At 42.4% G+C, this 15,940-nt stretch overlaps 1 protein-coding gene across 2 annotated transcripts in view; it reads left to right on the top strand.

The window, feature by feature from the left end:
* The window catches only part of WDPCP (WD repeat containing planar cell polarity effector), a 2,342,145-nt gene that overhangs the window by 1,280,475 nt on the left and 1,045,730 nt on the right, over positions 1-15,940 (top strand). For both annotated transcript variants that reach the window (XM_086927625.1, XM_086927624.1), the window contains one exon: positions 6,078-6,201. In XM_086927625.1, the coding sequence (XP_086783751.1) occupies positions 6,078-6,201 (124 nt within the window). The remainder of the gene's footprint in view (positions 1-6,077; positions 6,202-15,940) is intronic.

The following is a 15,940-nucleotide window of genomic DNA, read 5'->3' on the forward strand; positions in this document are numbered from 1 at the left end:
ACTATGTACTGGGTGTAAATGTGCACTCATTTATATAAACAATTTTAAACTTGACCCTACTGCTTAATTTTAGATGGGGTTTTTCTGTACACACTACAGCACTTAATAAGTAACACATGCTCTTATAATGCAAATTTCATCCAAAAGTATTGATTGAGGTGCTCTTAAATATCACCACTTAAATCCATAATACATTTACGTACACACAAAGTAAATAAAATATTTGCCCAGATCACAGGATATTGGAACCACAGCAAAACTTGAACTTTGATCCCCTTCTGTACAGCACTTCATTTACCTTTCTCGCCTGATCCCTTCCTTCTTTTCTTCTGTTACTCCCTTTCACACTTTTTTCCTTTTAACATTTTCTCCTTCTCTCTTCCACTCCTTTCCTAATTTCCCCGCACACTCGCCCTCACTCACTCCTATTCTGTCTTTTAGCCACTCACTCCACACTTTCTCTCCTCCCATTCCCCTCCTATTCACATCTGTTTTACACCCACCCTCTCTCATACACCACCACACCACCCACTCTACGCAACACCAATCTACTCTACGTCACTCCACTCTATGTAACGCCACTCCATTATATGCAGTGCCACTCCGCTTTACTATACACCGCTCTGTTTTACTCCACTCCATGCTGCTTAACTCCACTCCATGCTGCTTTACCCCACTCAATGCCACCTTGCTTTACTCCACTCAACGCCCTGCTTTACTCCACTCTGCTTACTCCAATCCACTCAACTCCACTCAGCTTTACTTGAATCCACTCATCTCCACTCTGCTTATTCCACTCAATTCCACTCTGCTTACTCCACTCCTCTCAGCTATACTACACTCCACTCCGCTTTACTCTACTCCAATTTACCCCACTCTTAGCTTTACTCTGCTCACCTCAACGCCACTCTGCTTTACTCCACGCCGCACTGCTTTACTCCATGCCACTACGTTCTTCTTTACTCCACTCTGCATTACTCCATGATATTCTGCTTTACTCCACTCAGCTTTACTCCACTCCACGCCACTCTAATTTACTCGACTACAGTCGACACCACTCTTCTTTACTCCACTCCATTCAACACCACTCTGCTTTACAGAACTTCACTCTGCGTCACTCTACTTTACTCCACTCTGCTTTACTCCACTCCACTCTCCTTTACTCCATACCACTCTGCTTTACTCTACTCTGCTTTACTCCACTCTGCTTTACTCCACTCTGCTCCATCCCACTATGCTTTACTCCACTCTTCTCAACACTACTCTGCTTCACTCCACTTCATTCAACGGAAATCTGCTTTACTCTACTCTACTTTACTCCACTTTGCTTAACTCCACTCCACCCAACTACAATTTACTCCACTCCTATCAACGGCACTCTGCTTTGCTTCAATCCACTCTGCTTTACTCCACTCAACACCAGTCGGCTTTACTCCACTCTCCTTTACTCCACTCCACTCCACACCACCCTACTTTACTTCACTCTGCTTAACTCCACTCCACTCCGCTCTACTCCACGCCACTCCACTTTATGGATTCAGGAGTAGCGTGCTACTTGCAGAAAAAGTGCTTCAAGACATCATCATGGATAGCAAGCGCTATATAAATGCAAACCTTTTTCCTCTTCTATCCCTCCACTATCCTCTCTCAATCGAAATAACTGACTAACATAACCACCACTCAAATTACTTTCATATTTCACTATACTAATTCACAACTAAACGTTTATGGGTTCTGGAGTAGCGTACTGCTCGCCAAAAAAGTGCTTCAATAACTCATCAGGGGTAGCAAACGCTATCTAAATGCAACCTTTACCCCTCTTTTATCGCTCCACTATCCTTCTCAATCCAAATAACAGACTAACATATCCACCACTCAAATTACTTTCATATTTCACTACACTAATTTGCCGCTAATGCTTTATGGGTTCCAGAGTAACGTGCTACTTGCCAAAAAAGCATTTTGATGCCTCGTCTGGGGTAGTATGCGCTATATAAATGCAAATACAATACTATACTTTACTCCATGCCTCTCTTCTTTACTCCACTCCACTCCGCTCAATGCCGCTTCTCCATGCCACTGGCCTTTACAACCACTCTGCTTTACTCCACTCTGCTCTACTCTGCTTTACTCCACACCACTCTCCTTTACTCCATGCCACTCTGCTTTACTCCACTACACTGACCACACTCTACTTTACTCAACTCTGCTTTACCCGTCTCTGCTTAACTCCACTCTACTTTACGCCACTATGCTTTTCCCAACTATTTCTTGCTCAACTCCACACTGCTGTACTCCATTCCAATCTACTTTACTCCACCCCACTCTACTTTACTCTATGCCACTCTGCTTTACTCACCTCCACTTAATGCAACTCTGCTTACTCCACTACACTCTGCTTTACTACACTCCACTCACCTTTACTCCACTCACCTCAATGCCACTCTGCTCTACTCCAAGCACTCTGCTTTACTCCACTCAACACCACTCTATTTTACTCCACTCCGCTCAACTCCACTTTACTTTACTCCACTCTGCTCTACTCCACGCCACTTCGCTCAACACCACTCTACTTTACTCCACATCACTCTGCTTTACTCCACTCCAGTCTGCTCAATGCCACTCTGCTTTACTCCATTCTACTAAAATCCACTCAAGGCCTCTCTGCTTTACTCCGAGATGATTTTTTAAATGTGTGTTTTTTAGTACGCATTGGGGGTAAATGTGCGCACAGTTATTTATGTAAACAATTTTAGCCTTTAAACTAGTGCTTAATCTAAGCCTGGTTTGTCTGGTGCGCACCACCCCACTTAATAATTAACACATACTTGTATAATAAAAAATAGATCACCCAAAGTAATTGAAGTGATTTTAAATATCACCTCTTGAGCACATAATGAATGTATTTACATACAAAGTAAATACAATTTTTGGACCCACTTAAACTTTAATCCCCAACCATAGAATCGTCTTTTTTCTCCCTTACGCCACATCCACTCCACAATGACCTTTCTCTCACACATTCTGTTCCTTCTTTACAGCACATTCATTTACCTATCTCACCTGATCCTTCCTTCTTTTCTACTCTTAACCCTTCACACTTTTTTACTTTTACAATTTTCTCCTCTCTTCCACTCCTTTTCTAATTTCTCCCCACTCTCGACCTCGCTTACTCCTATTCCTTCTGACTCTTAGCCATTCTATCCACACTTTCTCTCCTTCTTCCATTCTCCTCCTCTTCCCTTTTCATCTGTTTTACACCCTCCTTCTCTCTTACACTCGGCTCCCTGGGACACTTTTCACAGTGAAATTAACTGTATTTAAATTAGTCCTTAATTTTAACCTGGGTTTTCCAGTGCGCACCACGGCACTTAATAGCGAAAAAATCACCCAAAGTATTGGAAGTAGTTTTAAATAACACCACTTAATACTATAATACATTTTCTTACAACCAAAATAAATAAAATATTCTGTCTCTTTGGTTAAATAATGTTTTCTTTAATATTTAATGTACAACAGTCTTTTTGTGTGGCTTGGATGGCCTTTTAAGTCAACAGTGCACACATGGCATTCTTTCTTTTGTTTCAAAACTCGAGTCATTAAGCATCCTGTTTCCCACTTGCATCGGAAGGCCTTTTGATAATTATCAGCATCATCATCTTTTCTATATGGTTAATTTGCACCCAGACAGTAAACAGAACATGTGATTTTACCACATGTTTCATTTCACAGTTTGCTGTGAACTATCAGCCGATGGGCAAAATTATTTCCTTGCTGGATACATTAACATCCTGCTTTCAAAACACATTTTCACTTTACTATATGTTTCTGCAAAATGTTTGTACCATCCTTACTGCAAATATGTTTATTTAACCCAAAGATGTTACACGTTTTTAAACATCACTTAAGGACATAATACATTTTCATACAGACAAAAACATTACAGGATTTTCCCAAACACACATGTGGTTAGGCCACGCCACGTTTGTTGTTGTATGCTGCACAACATGTGTTTTTGCTTGTGCAACCCGTGGCGCTGCAGAGTAGGTACTTTTTTTATATTTAGAGGTGTGTAACATGCTGTTTGTTTTAAAAAAAATTTGCCTTTAAATTAGTGCTTAATTTGAGCCATAATTTTCTGGTACACACCACGGCTATTAATTACTAACACCTGCTTTTATAGCAAAAAAATAACCCAAACATAGTAAAGTGAATATAAATAGCAGCAGTTGAGGTCATAACATATGTTTTTACATATAAGGAAGCTAATTTATTTGCACAGGATGTTGGGACCACAGCAATACTTGAAACTTTAATTCCCAGCTTCAAAGTTGACACCTTTCTCTCTTTATTTTTACCAATGTTTTTTTCGTCCCTGTTCTGTAATATACTGTTTCTGTGCTAATATAAAGCTTATTTCTGCTCTAGTTTAGCTAGATATATATATATATATTTTCTTTATTCTGCGCAATGTTGATTTTGTGCGAGCTGTATAATATGCTTGTTCTATAATATGCTGTTTGTCTTTTATAACATCCAGTAATAAAAGTCCACTGTGTTATATTAACCATTTAAGTTACACTATATATTGCGTTTCTGTGTGTTGTTTTATAAATATGCAGTTACATTATTTTTACACTTTAATACCTATAACATATTTGTGTTGCAAATCTATATGAATCTTTTAGCCACATGTGGTACTGCACCCTGCAGTATGGCTCGTAAAAGAAGCATTTGCAATGCTATAGGTCTCGCATTTGCTAAAGTTAGAGCTAATGGCGATAAATTACGTTTTTTTTAACTTTTGCTTTCTTATACCAATGGCAATAGCACTATGCAAATATAATTACTCAACTGCAAATAAAAAAATAAAAGTAAAAAACTCTCATTTTCAACACCAACAGCCGGGTCTGGTGGCTCAGTGGACTAGTGCATCCACTGCAGGGGCCTGTGTTCGACCTTATGGTCACAGGTTCATATCCAGGCGGGTCCACTCAGCCTTTCACCCATTTGAGGTCGATAAAATGAGTACCATTGAGTTGGGTAACAGTACACATCTGTTATTTCAGCGCCAAGATGCCCCGTTGCTGGGGTGAGCGTGCGCTTTACAAATGCACGTTATGTTATGTTATAACTTTAACAAATGCAAGACCTGTTGCATTGCAAATGCTTGTTTATTTAGCTAATGGTAGCGGGAACCTACGCCTGTGCTTCCCAGCCGGATCCCCACCTGACCAGAACTGTCCATGCCGGTGTGGAAGCCGGCGCCTTCCTGCCTGCTCCATCAGAGCACATGTGCCGTGTGCCCCCAATAACTGGGAGTTGGAGGGCACTCCGCAATGTGGGTGGTACCCGCCCCCCCCCCCCCCCCCCACCAAATCTCACGCCCCCCCATCTTTATGCTCCGGGTTCCTAACAGTGGGGTCCCAGGATCCCTTCATTCATGCAGTCGCACCTGGGGATAGAAAACAGTTTAAGGAGGGGGGCCCCACACCCCCCCCCAAATACAAGTAATGCGGGATCGTGACTTGTGGGATCCCCGTACCCCTTCCTTGACGTGACTTGTCAAGATTCGCTCTAGAGATGCATCGCTCTGCTTTCTTGATTGACCAGACCCTGTTGATCCAAGCAGGACGGCACAGAGATATTCACACTTATGAGGCGAGGCGTTTAAAAGCCTTCGAGTTGTTTCTTATTGACTCACGGGTTACAGGCGAATGGTGGCATTTATTTTCTGCGTTCAAGTGGCAGAAAACATAAGCCAAGTTAATTGGGGACAGACATCACTTTACTTGAAAAACCCGATCCATCTGCTTCACTCCGGTGAGCCATTATTTTAATTATGTGCGTATGAAAGGTGCCTGGTTCCGCATACACTCTTTCCTATTTGTTGTTGAAATCTAATGTGATGATTTAAGAAGAAATCATTTCTCATTTGAATGTTCTCATTCTGACATCGAACTCGTATTTCAGTTGTATTTGTGTAAGAGCCTTGCTTCCCTCCCCCCACCTTCTCCCTGGGCCTCTCACCTGACACTAACACACGGTTTGCAAACTGTTGTCTTTGAATTTCACAGCTCAGCTGGAGGCCAGCCTCGGAACGTTTTACGCGCCAACGAAGCCCCTTCCCGACACCACCGTGCTGGAGTACCGAGACCCAATCAGCAGATACGCAAGACGCTTCTTCCACCACCTGCTCAGGTGACTGACAGATAAAAGTTGTGGCGAAATTGAGAATCACTGCTCCTTATCAAGTAGTTCTTGTCTGACGTTGTGTTTTCTGTGGTGCGTCTTTCTTGAAGGAAAGAGTCTACTCCTGGGAGGGCAAGTCAACTAATGTTGATGAATTCAGCACTTCATTTCCCTCAGGTGTGCTTCAGTGCTCTTCTATCATCAATACAATAACATTCGACGGTTTCCCATATTTCAGCGCACTTTAATAGAGATGAATGAGGCTCTTCTCCAACTCTGACAGCTAGAAGAGTTTGCCAGAAGCAACGTAGTTTCAAAATGAGTTCACAGCCGTTGAACCATAATTCTACAAATTCATATAAAACACATTTTACAGCGCTTGCACAATCTTTAGTTCGCAAGGGCTGAAATATCACAGCTATAGTAAGGTACTTTGGCCTGATTTAGAGTTTGATGTTTACCCTATCCCAATCGTAACAGATACCCATTCCGCCTTATCGGAAGTGCATCATATTCTATGGAAATCGTAATAAAAGGTGCACAGGCCCTCCGGGAAATTTGTGATAGAATAGTCCTTCGTCAAACTCGAAATCAGGGCTTTTGTGTCTTTTAACTCATGTTTGGGACCAGGCCCGGTTCTAAAGGGTCGGCCAGGCCCATACAAGGAAGATCCTGGCCCACCCTGAGCCATTTGGAATTGGAAAAGCAAGTCCACATACATGGGCCGACTTTCCTAAATCAGACTTTTGGTATGTCTTCTACTAAAGGTAGAAAAACGTCTCTCCACTTCCCTGAATACCATGCCTGAGTATGCAGAACTGAAATTACTCCCAAGGACAGGAATCTATTTAATGTGTACAGAGAATGGTCTTCTGCAAATGTCGAGGTTTGATAAATCAGGTTGTTGCTGACAGCAGCAATTCAGTAAATGGGACACAACGAAATATAATATGAGACGTGGGACACAAACAAGTTCAACGGCTAGAGAGATATGAGCGGGACTGACATGAGAAAACACATTTGAAGAAGGGGAGATTTTTCAAGACAGGAAAAAGAACTCAAGTAAAACTCTGAGACAATAGAAATTGCGAGAGCGGGCAAAAGGACACAGAAGGTCAAAAAATCATAAAGGATAGAGTGTATGTGTGAGACGGGGAATTTATAGACTAATAGAGGGGGAAATAGTGCAGAGGTGATGTGAATGAAAAAAATCAGCAACTAAGGAGATAGAGATGGTAAAAACAGATGGAAAAATTAAAGGAAGAATGATAAAGGGGGGATTCAATTAGATTGAGGGATTTGTAGAATGGAAGAAAGGCAACTGAGACTAAAAATGAAATGTGGGTATGAAAGATTGACAGATATATATAAATATAAAAAGTCCAGTGAATGCAGGTGAAATACAAGTATAAAGAAAGCAGAGAGAGGGATAAACACTAGCAGAAGGAGTGAAGAGCTGTTCATACAGATAGGCTGTAGTTGACATGATTTCCTGCAACATGTCAAGCATATTCAGATCATGCTCCTTCTGCACAGTATAAAAGTCATCAAGTACCAAGCTGTGTTAGACCCCAAGACATCACATTCAGAGGGACTTCTGTGAGGCAACCAAAAGGTCCATGAAAGACAGGGATGTGTCTAGCTACTGAATGCCTCAGATTTAACAGGGAGTTTTTCAACTACCTAAGGGTGGACAGAAGCCTGAGAAAATCTCAGGTTGTCCAGGAAGGTCAGTGATACGAAGGTAAGCAAGAACATCTGGGGTGAAACTGAGAGGGAGATTAACCCCTTAAGTGCTTCGAACGTTCGGCGGCCGACGGCACCACTACCTCGGGAGTGCTGCCGTCGGCCGTTGAACGTTCGAACTGCACCTGCGCAATGGAACGTCCAGCACTGGTGCTTGGACGTTCCATAGCTGCTAAGGTGTTAAGCAACTTGAGGATAAGCATGTGCCTCAGGGGCCTAAGGTGAGAAAGAGCTTTATTGATCGATGTAACTGGGAAGGAACCTCTGGGCGCTTGAGCATGGCCAGGAGCCACAGGTAAATGATAGTGAGCACGGGATTTGGCACCCCAGGCAGGCATGAGTCATTAGGACAAGCAGGAGCCTTGAAGACATCATAAGAGTAAGCAAGGTGTCAGACAACTAAGAGTGAGCATGAACCTCAGGAACCTGAGAATGAGCTTGAGGCTCAGGAACCTAAACTGAGCAATTCACCTGAAGCATATGTCCTCCCCCATTGCCCTCTGTGAGAATTGAGGGTGAGCAGGAGCTTCAGTCTCTCTGGTGGTGACAGTGCATCTCATGTCCTTATGGTGAGAAGAACATCAAGGGAGCTATATGTAAATATAGGTTCTCTTACAGGGGATACTCATCAAAGTCATAAGCACTGAATAGTCCCGCCCTTGTGCGGGGATTCTAGAGCATATACATATATATTAATGTATGTTTAACCCACATCTAGTACGCAGTACCGTGAAACATGCCTATAAATATATATATATATCCACTGTATCCTCTCATCATGGCCGCCGCTGTGTGCAGGTGTTAGACTTATTTTATTCGGCCAATATCGTACGCGTTTCGGCTACCCAGCAGCCTTGCTCAATGATAACACAGCAGAGAGAGATGCCATTTTTAAATACCAATCGTGATCTTGATCATGTCATGTGAAAACTACTCCCAAATAACAGTGAAAACAGACTCGTAGTTTTTTATGCATTCACAACTCATACAGTGGCAAATCAAAATTGCAATTATTTCAAATATATGAATGAAGTTCACTTTCAATATTCCTTAAAAGTTTGCTCCATATCTGCATGATTGTACATGTTTTTCCTGAACATTTTAAAAATTCATTAGTTCAGTGGAACAAAACCCTGAGATGCTTCGTGAGTGGGCAGCAAATAACAACAATGCCAAGTGCAGGATGCTTGCAATCCTTATTAAATATGCCGATATTGATAGACAAAGAATCCTTGGAGAAATAGAGGCAATTCTAGAAGCCTTAAGTAAAGAATCGGATCAAGATCAAATAACAATATTCAAGGCAGAAATTAAAGAAAGGTTGCGTAAATTGGAAATATCCATTAAAGAAAGAAAAGCCCAGGAGTTTCTGCAGGATAAACAGGACTATGCCAGAGGTCAGATCTATACGTTTGCGAAGAAATTTGATACTATGAGAAGGCAAAATATGACCAAAGCCAGTAGACCAATGCAAGAACCGCAGTCGGGAGGACAGTTTACAGAGATCTGAAATTAATACAGATCTAGAAGAAAATGAATGCAAATGTTCTTTTAGGCAAACCAGTTCCAACAGTCATAGATGAATTTGTTTTTTTTACGGGAGGAACGCCGATTCAACTTAAGACCAAGGCTACAAACACAGACATCAAAGCCACAAAGAGGAAGGTTAAGAGGCAAAGGCGCAAGAGGCGAAAAGGCACCACCCTGCGAAGACGAAAAGAAGAGGAAAGAAAACAAGGAGTAGTGGGCAATAATGAAGCATCTATTGTCAGCCTCACAAATCAGGAAAAGGAGATTTTGCAATTAGGACTATCTTTTTGCCCAGAAACTGATTTAGATTATGTCCAAACAAGGATAGATTTATTTAAGCTTGTTCAGATGCTCAAACTAAAGAAACATTTTCTTTTGAATCCATCTTCGCGGCAGCAAGGCACATCGCAGACGCCTACAATAAATCAAGGGACATTAACAGTTGATGATATGAATCTGTTGTTTGAATTAAGAGAACTTGACACTGAAAACATTTCGGATGGAAATAGTGGGGATTTATCATCACTGGCACAGGAGCAAGGCATCAACATAACGGTTTCAACCAAATTCAAGGTTTATTCCAATGACTGCAAGGGATGCAATTGATGTCTACAATGATCTTGTAACAAATAAACTCAAGAAATTATGTATCCACAGAAGCAAAAACAAAAATAAAAATTCAATTTGCATGCAGAAACAAACGTCATATGCTTTGGTAAAAAAGTTGAATGAAAACAATGAATGCATAGTGAGAAATGTGGATAAACGGGGTAATGTTGTCTTCTGGGACAAACAGAAATACTTGATGGAAGCATATAAGCAATTGGATAACAAATAGTGTTATGTCAAAATCACTGATAAGCAAATGCTGTTAAGTCATCAAGTATATAATCTAGAATTACAACATTGGTATGAACAAGGCCTTCTAAATCATGATGAATATTTGTTTTTGAAAATTGATAAACCTGTTACACCGGTGTTTTATTTAATCCCCAAAATTCATAAAAATGCAGTTGATCCGCCAGGTCGCCCAATTATTTCAGCTATAGGTAGCTCCCTGGAGCCCACTTCAAAGTATGTTGATTTATTTCTAGGGAGTTTAGTCAAATCACTTTCCTCTTACATACAAGATTCAGGTAATTTTTTTAGAAGAATCTACGACCTTCATGGGAGGATGATTACTTGCTAGTCACTATAGATGTGTCCACACTATATACAAGCATCAGGCACACAGATTTTCTGGGGATGAGACCTATAAGCTTGTTGACACACACAGAGATGATTCTCAGAATGACTGAAAAATGTTTCAGCAGCAATTTCTTCCTTTTTAACATCTTTACCATCAGGTTTGCGGTACTGCTATGGGCACCTGCTTCGCCCCCAGCTATGCAAATTTGCATATCGGCTGGTGGGAGGAGCAGGTGATCCCGACGCAGTACCAGGTGGAATGGGAAGAACATATCTTACATTGGAGTCGATTTATCGACAATCTGTTTTTGGTCTGGAAGGGCACTGACGAGCAAGTGAAGAATTTTATCGGTAGTATTCAACAGAATTATTTGAATCTAAGCTTCACGAGTGATGTGAGTAAATCAAGTGTTAACTTCCTTCACCTTACAATATACATCAAAGAAGGCAAGGTAGAAATAAAACTGTATAGGAAGCCATCCTCTGGAAACACGTTCCTGCACCTGACAAGCTTCCATCCGATCAACCTAAAGAGAAATATACAGTTTGATGAATGTCTGAGAACCAAATTAAATTGTAGTGAGGAGGCTGAATCAGAGGCACAACTTACTCATTTGAAGGAAAGATTTGTTTTTCGAGGTTATCCTGATGATTGGGTCAATGCTGCAGTATGTAGAGCTTCCAAAAGAAAGAGAGAGAAAATATTGTTTGTAAAAGACAAAAAGAAAATGAAAGATACCAAAAATCAGTATCGGTTAATAACATTTAGTACACAACATGGTATGTTGCAGAGCATCTTAAACACTGGCATGTAAATAAATATGACCCAGTTTTGGGAAAGGAGGTGCCATGCAGACCACAAGTGACTTACAGACGTGTCAGATCGTTCAAACAGGCATTGGTTAGCAATACCCTGAAAAAAGTGCAACCAAAGGCAACATGGTTGAGTCAGAGACAGGGATTTCTAAAATGTATAAAATGCAAGGCTTGTTTGTATGGCATCAACAAGAATCACTACAGACCAGGATTGTCCAACATGATGAAAAGAATCTGAGGAAAATATAGTTGCAAAACAGAGTTTGCTGTCTACATTCTGCAGTGCCCTTGTGGCCTGCGGTACGTGGGCAGTACAATTCTGGAAGTGCCTAAGAGAATATTGCAGCATATTAGGGCAATCAAGAATGGTGATCGTACATATCTGGTTGCCCACCATTTTAAACGTTTTCATGCAAAGGATGCCAAAGGGCTTACATATTATTTAATTGATGCAGTGACAGATAATGTACGGAGAGGAAACAGGGAAAAGAAACTGAGAAGATTAGAGTCCTGGTACATTATCAAATTAAATTCTAAACAGCCAGAAGGTCTTAATGTAGAGGAAGATTTGTACACGCATTTAAACTGTTTTAACTGTATTAAATTAGGTTTTTTAACGGTAAGTTATGGGTTATAAACAGGACTCAGAAGTGATAAAATAAACTCAACAGGAGAGGGGCAATGAAATGGGCCCACTAGGGCGGTGACAAATGTAAATAGTATACTCCATTAAAAAAAGCTCATGTAATATTTTATGGCTTATTTGCCCACTTGGGCTTGATTGTAACTTTCAGTATACTCACCAGGGTTTAATGAGAACAAGGATATGATGTGATAATTGCAGCGATATTATCACACCGATGCCACAGCCACTGAACTATTGAATTTTTAAAATGCTGCGAAAAAACATGTACAAAAATGTAAATATGGAGCAAACATTTAAGGAATAATGAAAGTGAACTTTATTCATATATTTGAAATAATTGCAATTTTTATAGGCCCCTGTATGAGTTGTGAATTCATAAAAAACAACGAGTCTGTTTTCACTGTCATTTGGGAGTAGTTTTTATGTGAAATGATCCCGATCACGATTGGTATTTAAAAATGGCCGCTCTTACTGCTGTATTATCGGTGAGCAAGGCTGCTGGGTAGCCAGAACGCGTATGATATTGGCCGAATAAAATAAGTATAACAACTGCACACGTCGTCGTCCTTGATGAGAGGATGAAGTGGATATATTGCATGGACTTACTCTTGTGGGGTCCCATGAGGTGACGCGACTTTCGTTTAGGTGGCAGTAGTAGCTACACAAGAGAGACTGTGAAGTATATATATACATTTATGTGTGTGTATGTGTATATATATATATATATATATATATATATATATCAAGTTGCCCCAAAATAGAGAGGACGCACTTGACTGCAAATGAAACCATCGGTTTTATTTAAAGGCAAACAAGGATCTGCATTCCAGTTCGAATTTGCAGCCTGACGCGTTTCGAGGCTCCTGCCTCTTACTCACAGACAAATGCTGAAAACTTCACAGAGGCTCTAATTACATCGACATTTGTATGCTGTTAAATGAACTTGACCCCCAGTGGGCCTCTCAAGTGATTTCGATTCAGTGATGCATGTTGGTATTTGTAGTATGTAATTGGCAGATTCTTATCCTCCAGTGGGTTCTGTTTGGTCTCCATATCTTTTTTTTAAATGTGTTTCTTCACCCTCCAGTGGGCCTCCGAATGCAGAGCAGGTTCGTAGTGTCCTCATTTTCTGTGCTGCTTTACAGGTTCGGCATAGTTCCAAGCCACGCAGACGATGCAATTGGAACCTCTGTGCAGTTTCCAACATTTGGATATGAGTAAGAGGCAGGGGCCTCGAAACGCGTCAGGCTGCAAAATTCGAACTAGAATGCAGATGCTTGTTTGCTTTTAAATAAAACCGGATGGTTTCATTTGCAGTCGAGTGCGTCCTCGCTATTTTGGGGCAACTTGGTATACATATTTCACACGGCAGCCCTGCCGTGGAGGGCTGTACCACCTTGGCAACGAATTGAGGGGCTGCGTGGCTTGGAACTATGCTGAATCACTGGAGGGTAAGAATATGCCAATTACATATTACATACTACATACTACAAATACCAAATACGTGACTTCGGAATCTGTGCCTCCTCCCTGTGAAATCCCCTGTTGGCAACTGTGGCGTGGTCGGAGCTTTCTGCTGACACTCAGAGGTGAGAGGGGTGCGGCTTGGCCTGACAAGAGAACTGGTGTGTGATCTGCGGCCAGGAGCAAAGTGACGGTGATATGCAGCTGGGACGTGGACGACACCGCCGTGCGGCAGGTGGTGGTGTGGCCCACCTGAACACAATCAGGCATCAGAACTGTCCTGTGCAGGCGGGGGGAGGTAACTAACGAGTGGGGAAGTCATGGGGAGTGCTGTCCCCTGCGTCCATTGCTGAGGCACTAAGGCCGAGTAGAGCTCCTCACACTGGGGGCGCCGCACCATCGCCTCTACACCTTTAGAGAGCCTCCTCATAGGTGGGCAAAAATCAATCCTTGACCAGGTTAACAGTCCTCTACAAGAGGAGGCCGTGGACAACTTCCTGATCCAGCCACACCTCTTAATTCTCACGAATGCCCTAATCACTGGGCAATACCTTGGATGCCAAGCGAGAGCTTGAAGAGGGGGTATGACCCAGCTGGGGGAAAGCCGACAGGCGACACGGTAACCCCCTGGTCAGGCGGCGGTGAGTACCTGGTGGATCGTCCCTTTGCCCTGATACCCCGCGGATTGCCTGATCAGTGGACGCGTTAGGTCAACCTGCAAAGGAGGGCAGGGTACATACCAAACCAAGCTGGACAAGTTCACACTACAAAAAGGGCAAGAAGAGGGTGTGCCAGCACGTAAGAGCCAGCAGCGGGGTAAAACGAACCAACCAAAGTTCGCCAATCACTAGAAACCTGCATAGACTCGATAGCTTCCGAAGTCTCACTGGTGAGGGCGGACCTACGCAAGCTGAGCGACCGAATCTTAGAAGTGGAAGAACAACCCAAACACTGAAATAAGACTCCTAGACCCTCCAACAACAAGTGAAAGTACTGTGTAACACAACTAAAATACTGGGAGCTTAACTTGACGAGTATGAAGGGCGATCTATGTGCAATAAAGTGCGCATAATTGGCGTTCCCGCGCGCCAAAGTCCTGGCCGCGGATCTTTTCGCGGAAGACCTCAAATTGAAATGTCTGCAGCCCGAGGCAACTTTATTGAAGTAAAAAAAGCGCTGAGAGATAAAGACATGAAATACTCAATGCTGTTTCCTGCAAAATTGAGGGAGGAAGCAGAAGGTAAAACCTGTTTTTTCTCAAGCCCTGAGGAATCCTGGGAGTGGCTAGAGGGATGGCGTATGGTGGTACACTCTAGCCCGATGGGTAACCAACCCAACCGTCTAGTGAAAACGCAAACAGGCTCCGAGTCGAGCAAAAGCAGAACTCCACGCATATCCAATGATCCAAGTAAGAGCCACTACCGCTTCACGCTCCAACAAAATAAAGGGATTGATTGTTGAACTTGGGAAAGTTACTCCCCTGATGACTATTGATTACTACCGAACGGAATGCTAATGCTGTAGTGTATATATACCCGATCACTCTGAAATGTAAAGAGATGAGGGGTAGGGTTTGCGGAATCTGAAGTCCTGGTTCCCCCCTGTTAATTGTTTTTTGGGAATCGACAGGTGCTCTGCATGTTGGGGTAGTGGGTAGTTCCTAAACCATCAGGCAGGTTAGCAGGGTGGAGGGGGTGGGATTCCATTCTACGTACCCGAGAAGAATACTGTACCATAATTGTAATTTGCAGATGTTAGAGTTAGTTTTAGTGCGGAAATACTTTATTCAGTCACATTCAGTCAGGTTACATGTTGAATCACATGCAGCTGTGACAGCAATCATGCCTTCCTCCACCAATTCCGGTGGCCAGCCCTATGGGCTCCTCTTGCTTAATGAAAGTTACGCCTACACACCAAAACTTAGCGGCTTCTGATGCCTGCCCCCCCCCTCCCTCAGATTGCTGTCCTTGAATGTAAATGGTTCGGGAGATAAGCTGAAGAGAGGAATAGTCTTCCAATTTCTTAAGTGACACACTCCAGATGTAGTATTACTGCGGGAGACCCATCTCATGGGGAATAAATGCAAGGCGTTAAATAGATGGGGTTACATGCTAGTGGCCTATGCGGGCCTCACTGCGGGCGCCAGGGGGACAGGGATCCTCTTACATTAAAACTTCCCCTTAAGTCCGGAAAAATCCTATCTTGATTCATTGCGCCTGTAATGGCCACAGAATTGCGGCCATTACAGGCACATGGGAGGGTAGACCACTTAGCCTCTTATCGGCAAAAATCCACCCTCTCGGAGTTAAGTAAAATAATACTAGACCTGCCCAAGGGAGACTTGATGTTAGGAGGGGA

Source organism: Lissotriton vulgaris, chromosome 6 (genome assembly GCF_964263255.1).
Source record: "Lissotriton vulgaris chromosome 6, aLisVul1.2, whole genome shotgun sequence".
In the NCBI taxonomy this organism is placed as follows: domain Eukaryota; kingdom Metazoa; phylum Chordata; class Amphibia; order Caudata; family Salamandridae; genus Lissotriton; species Lissotriton vulgaris.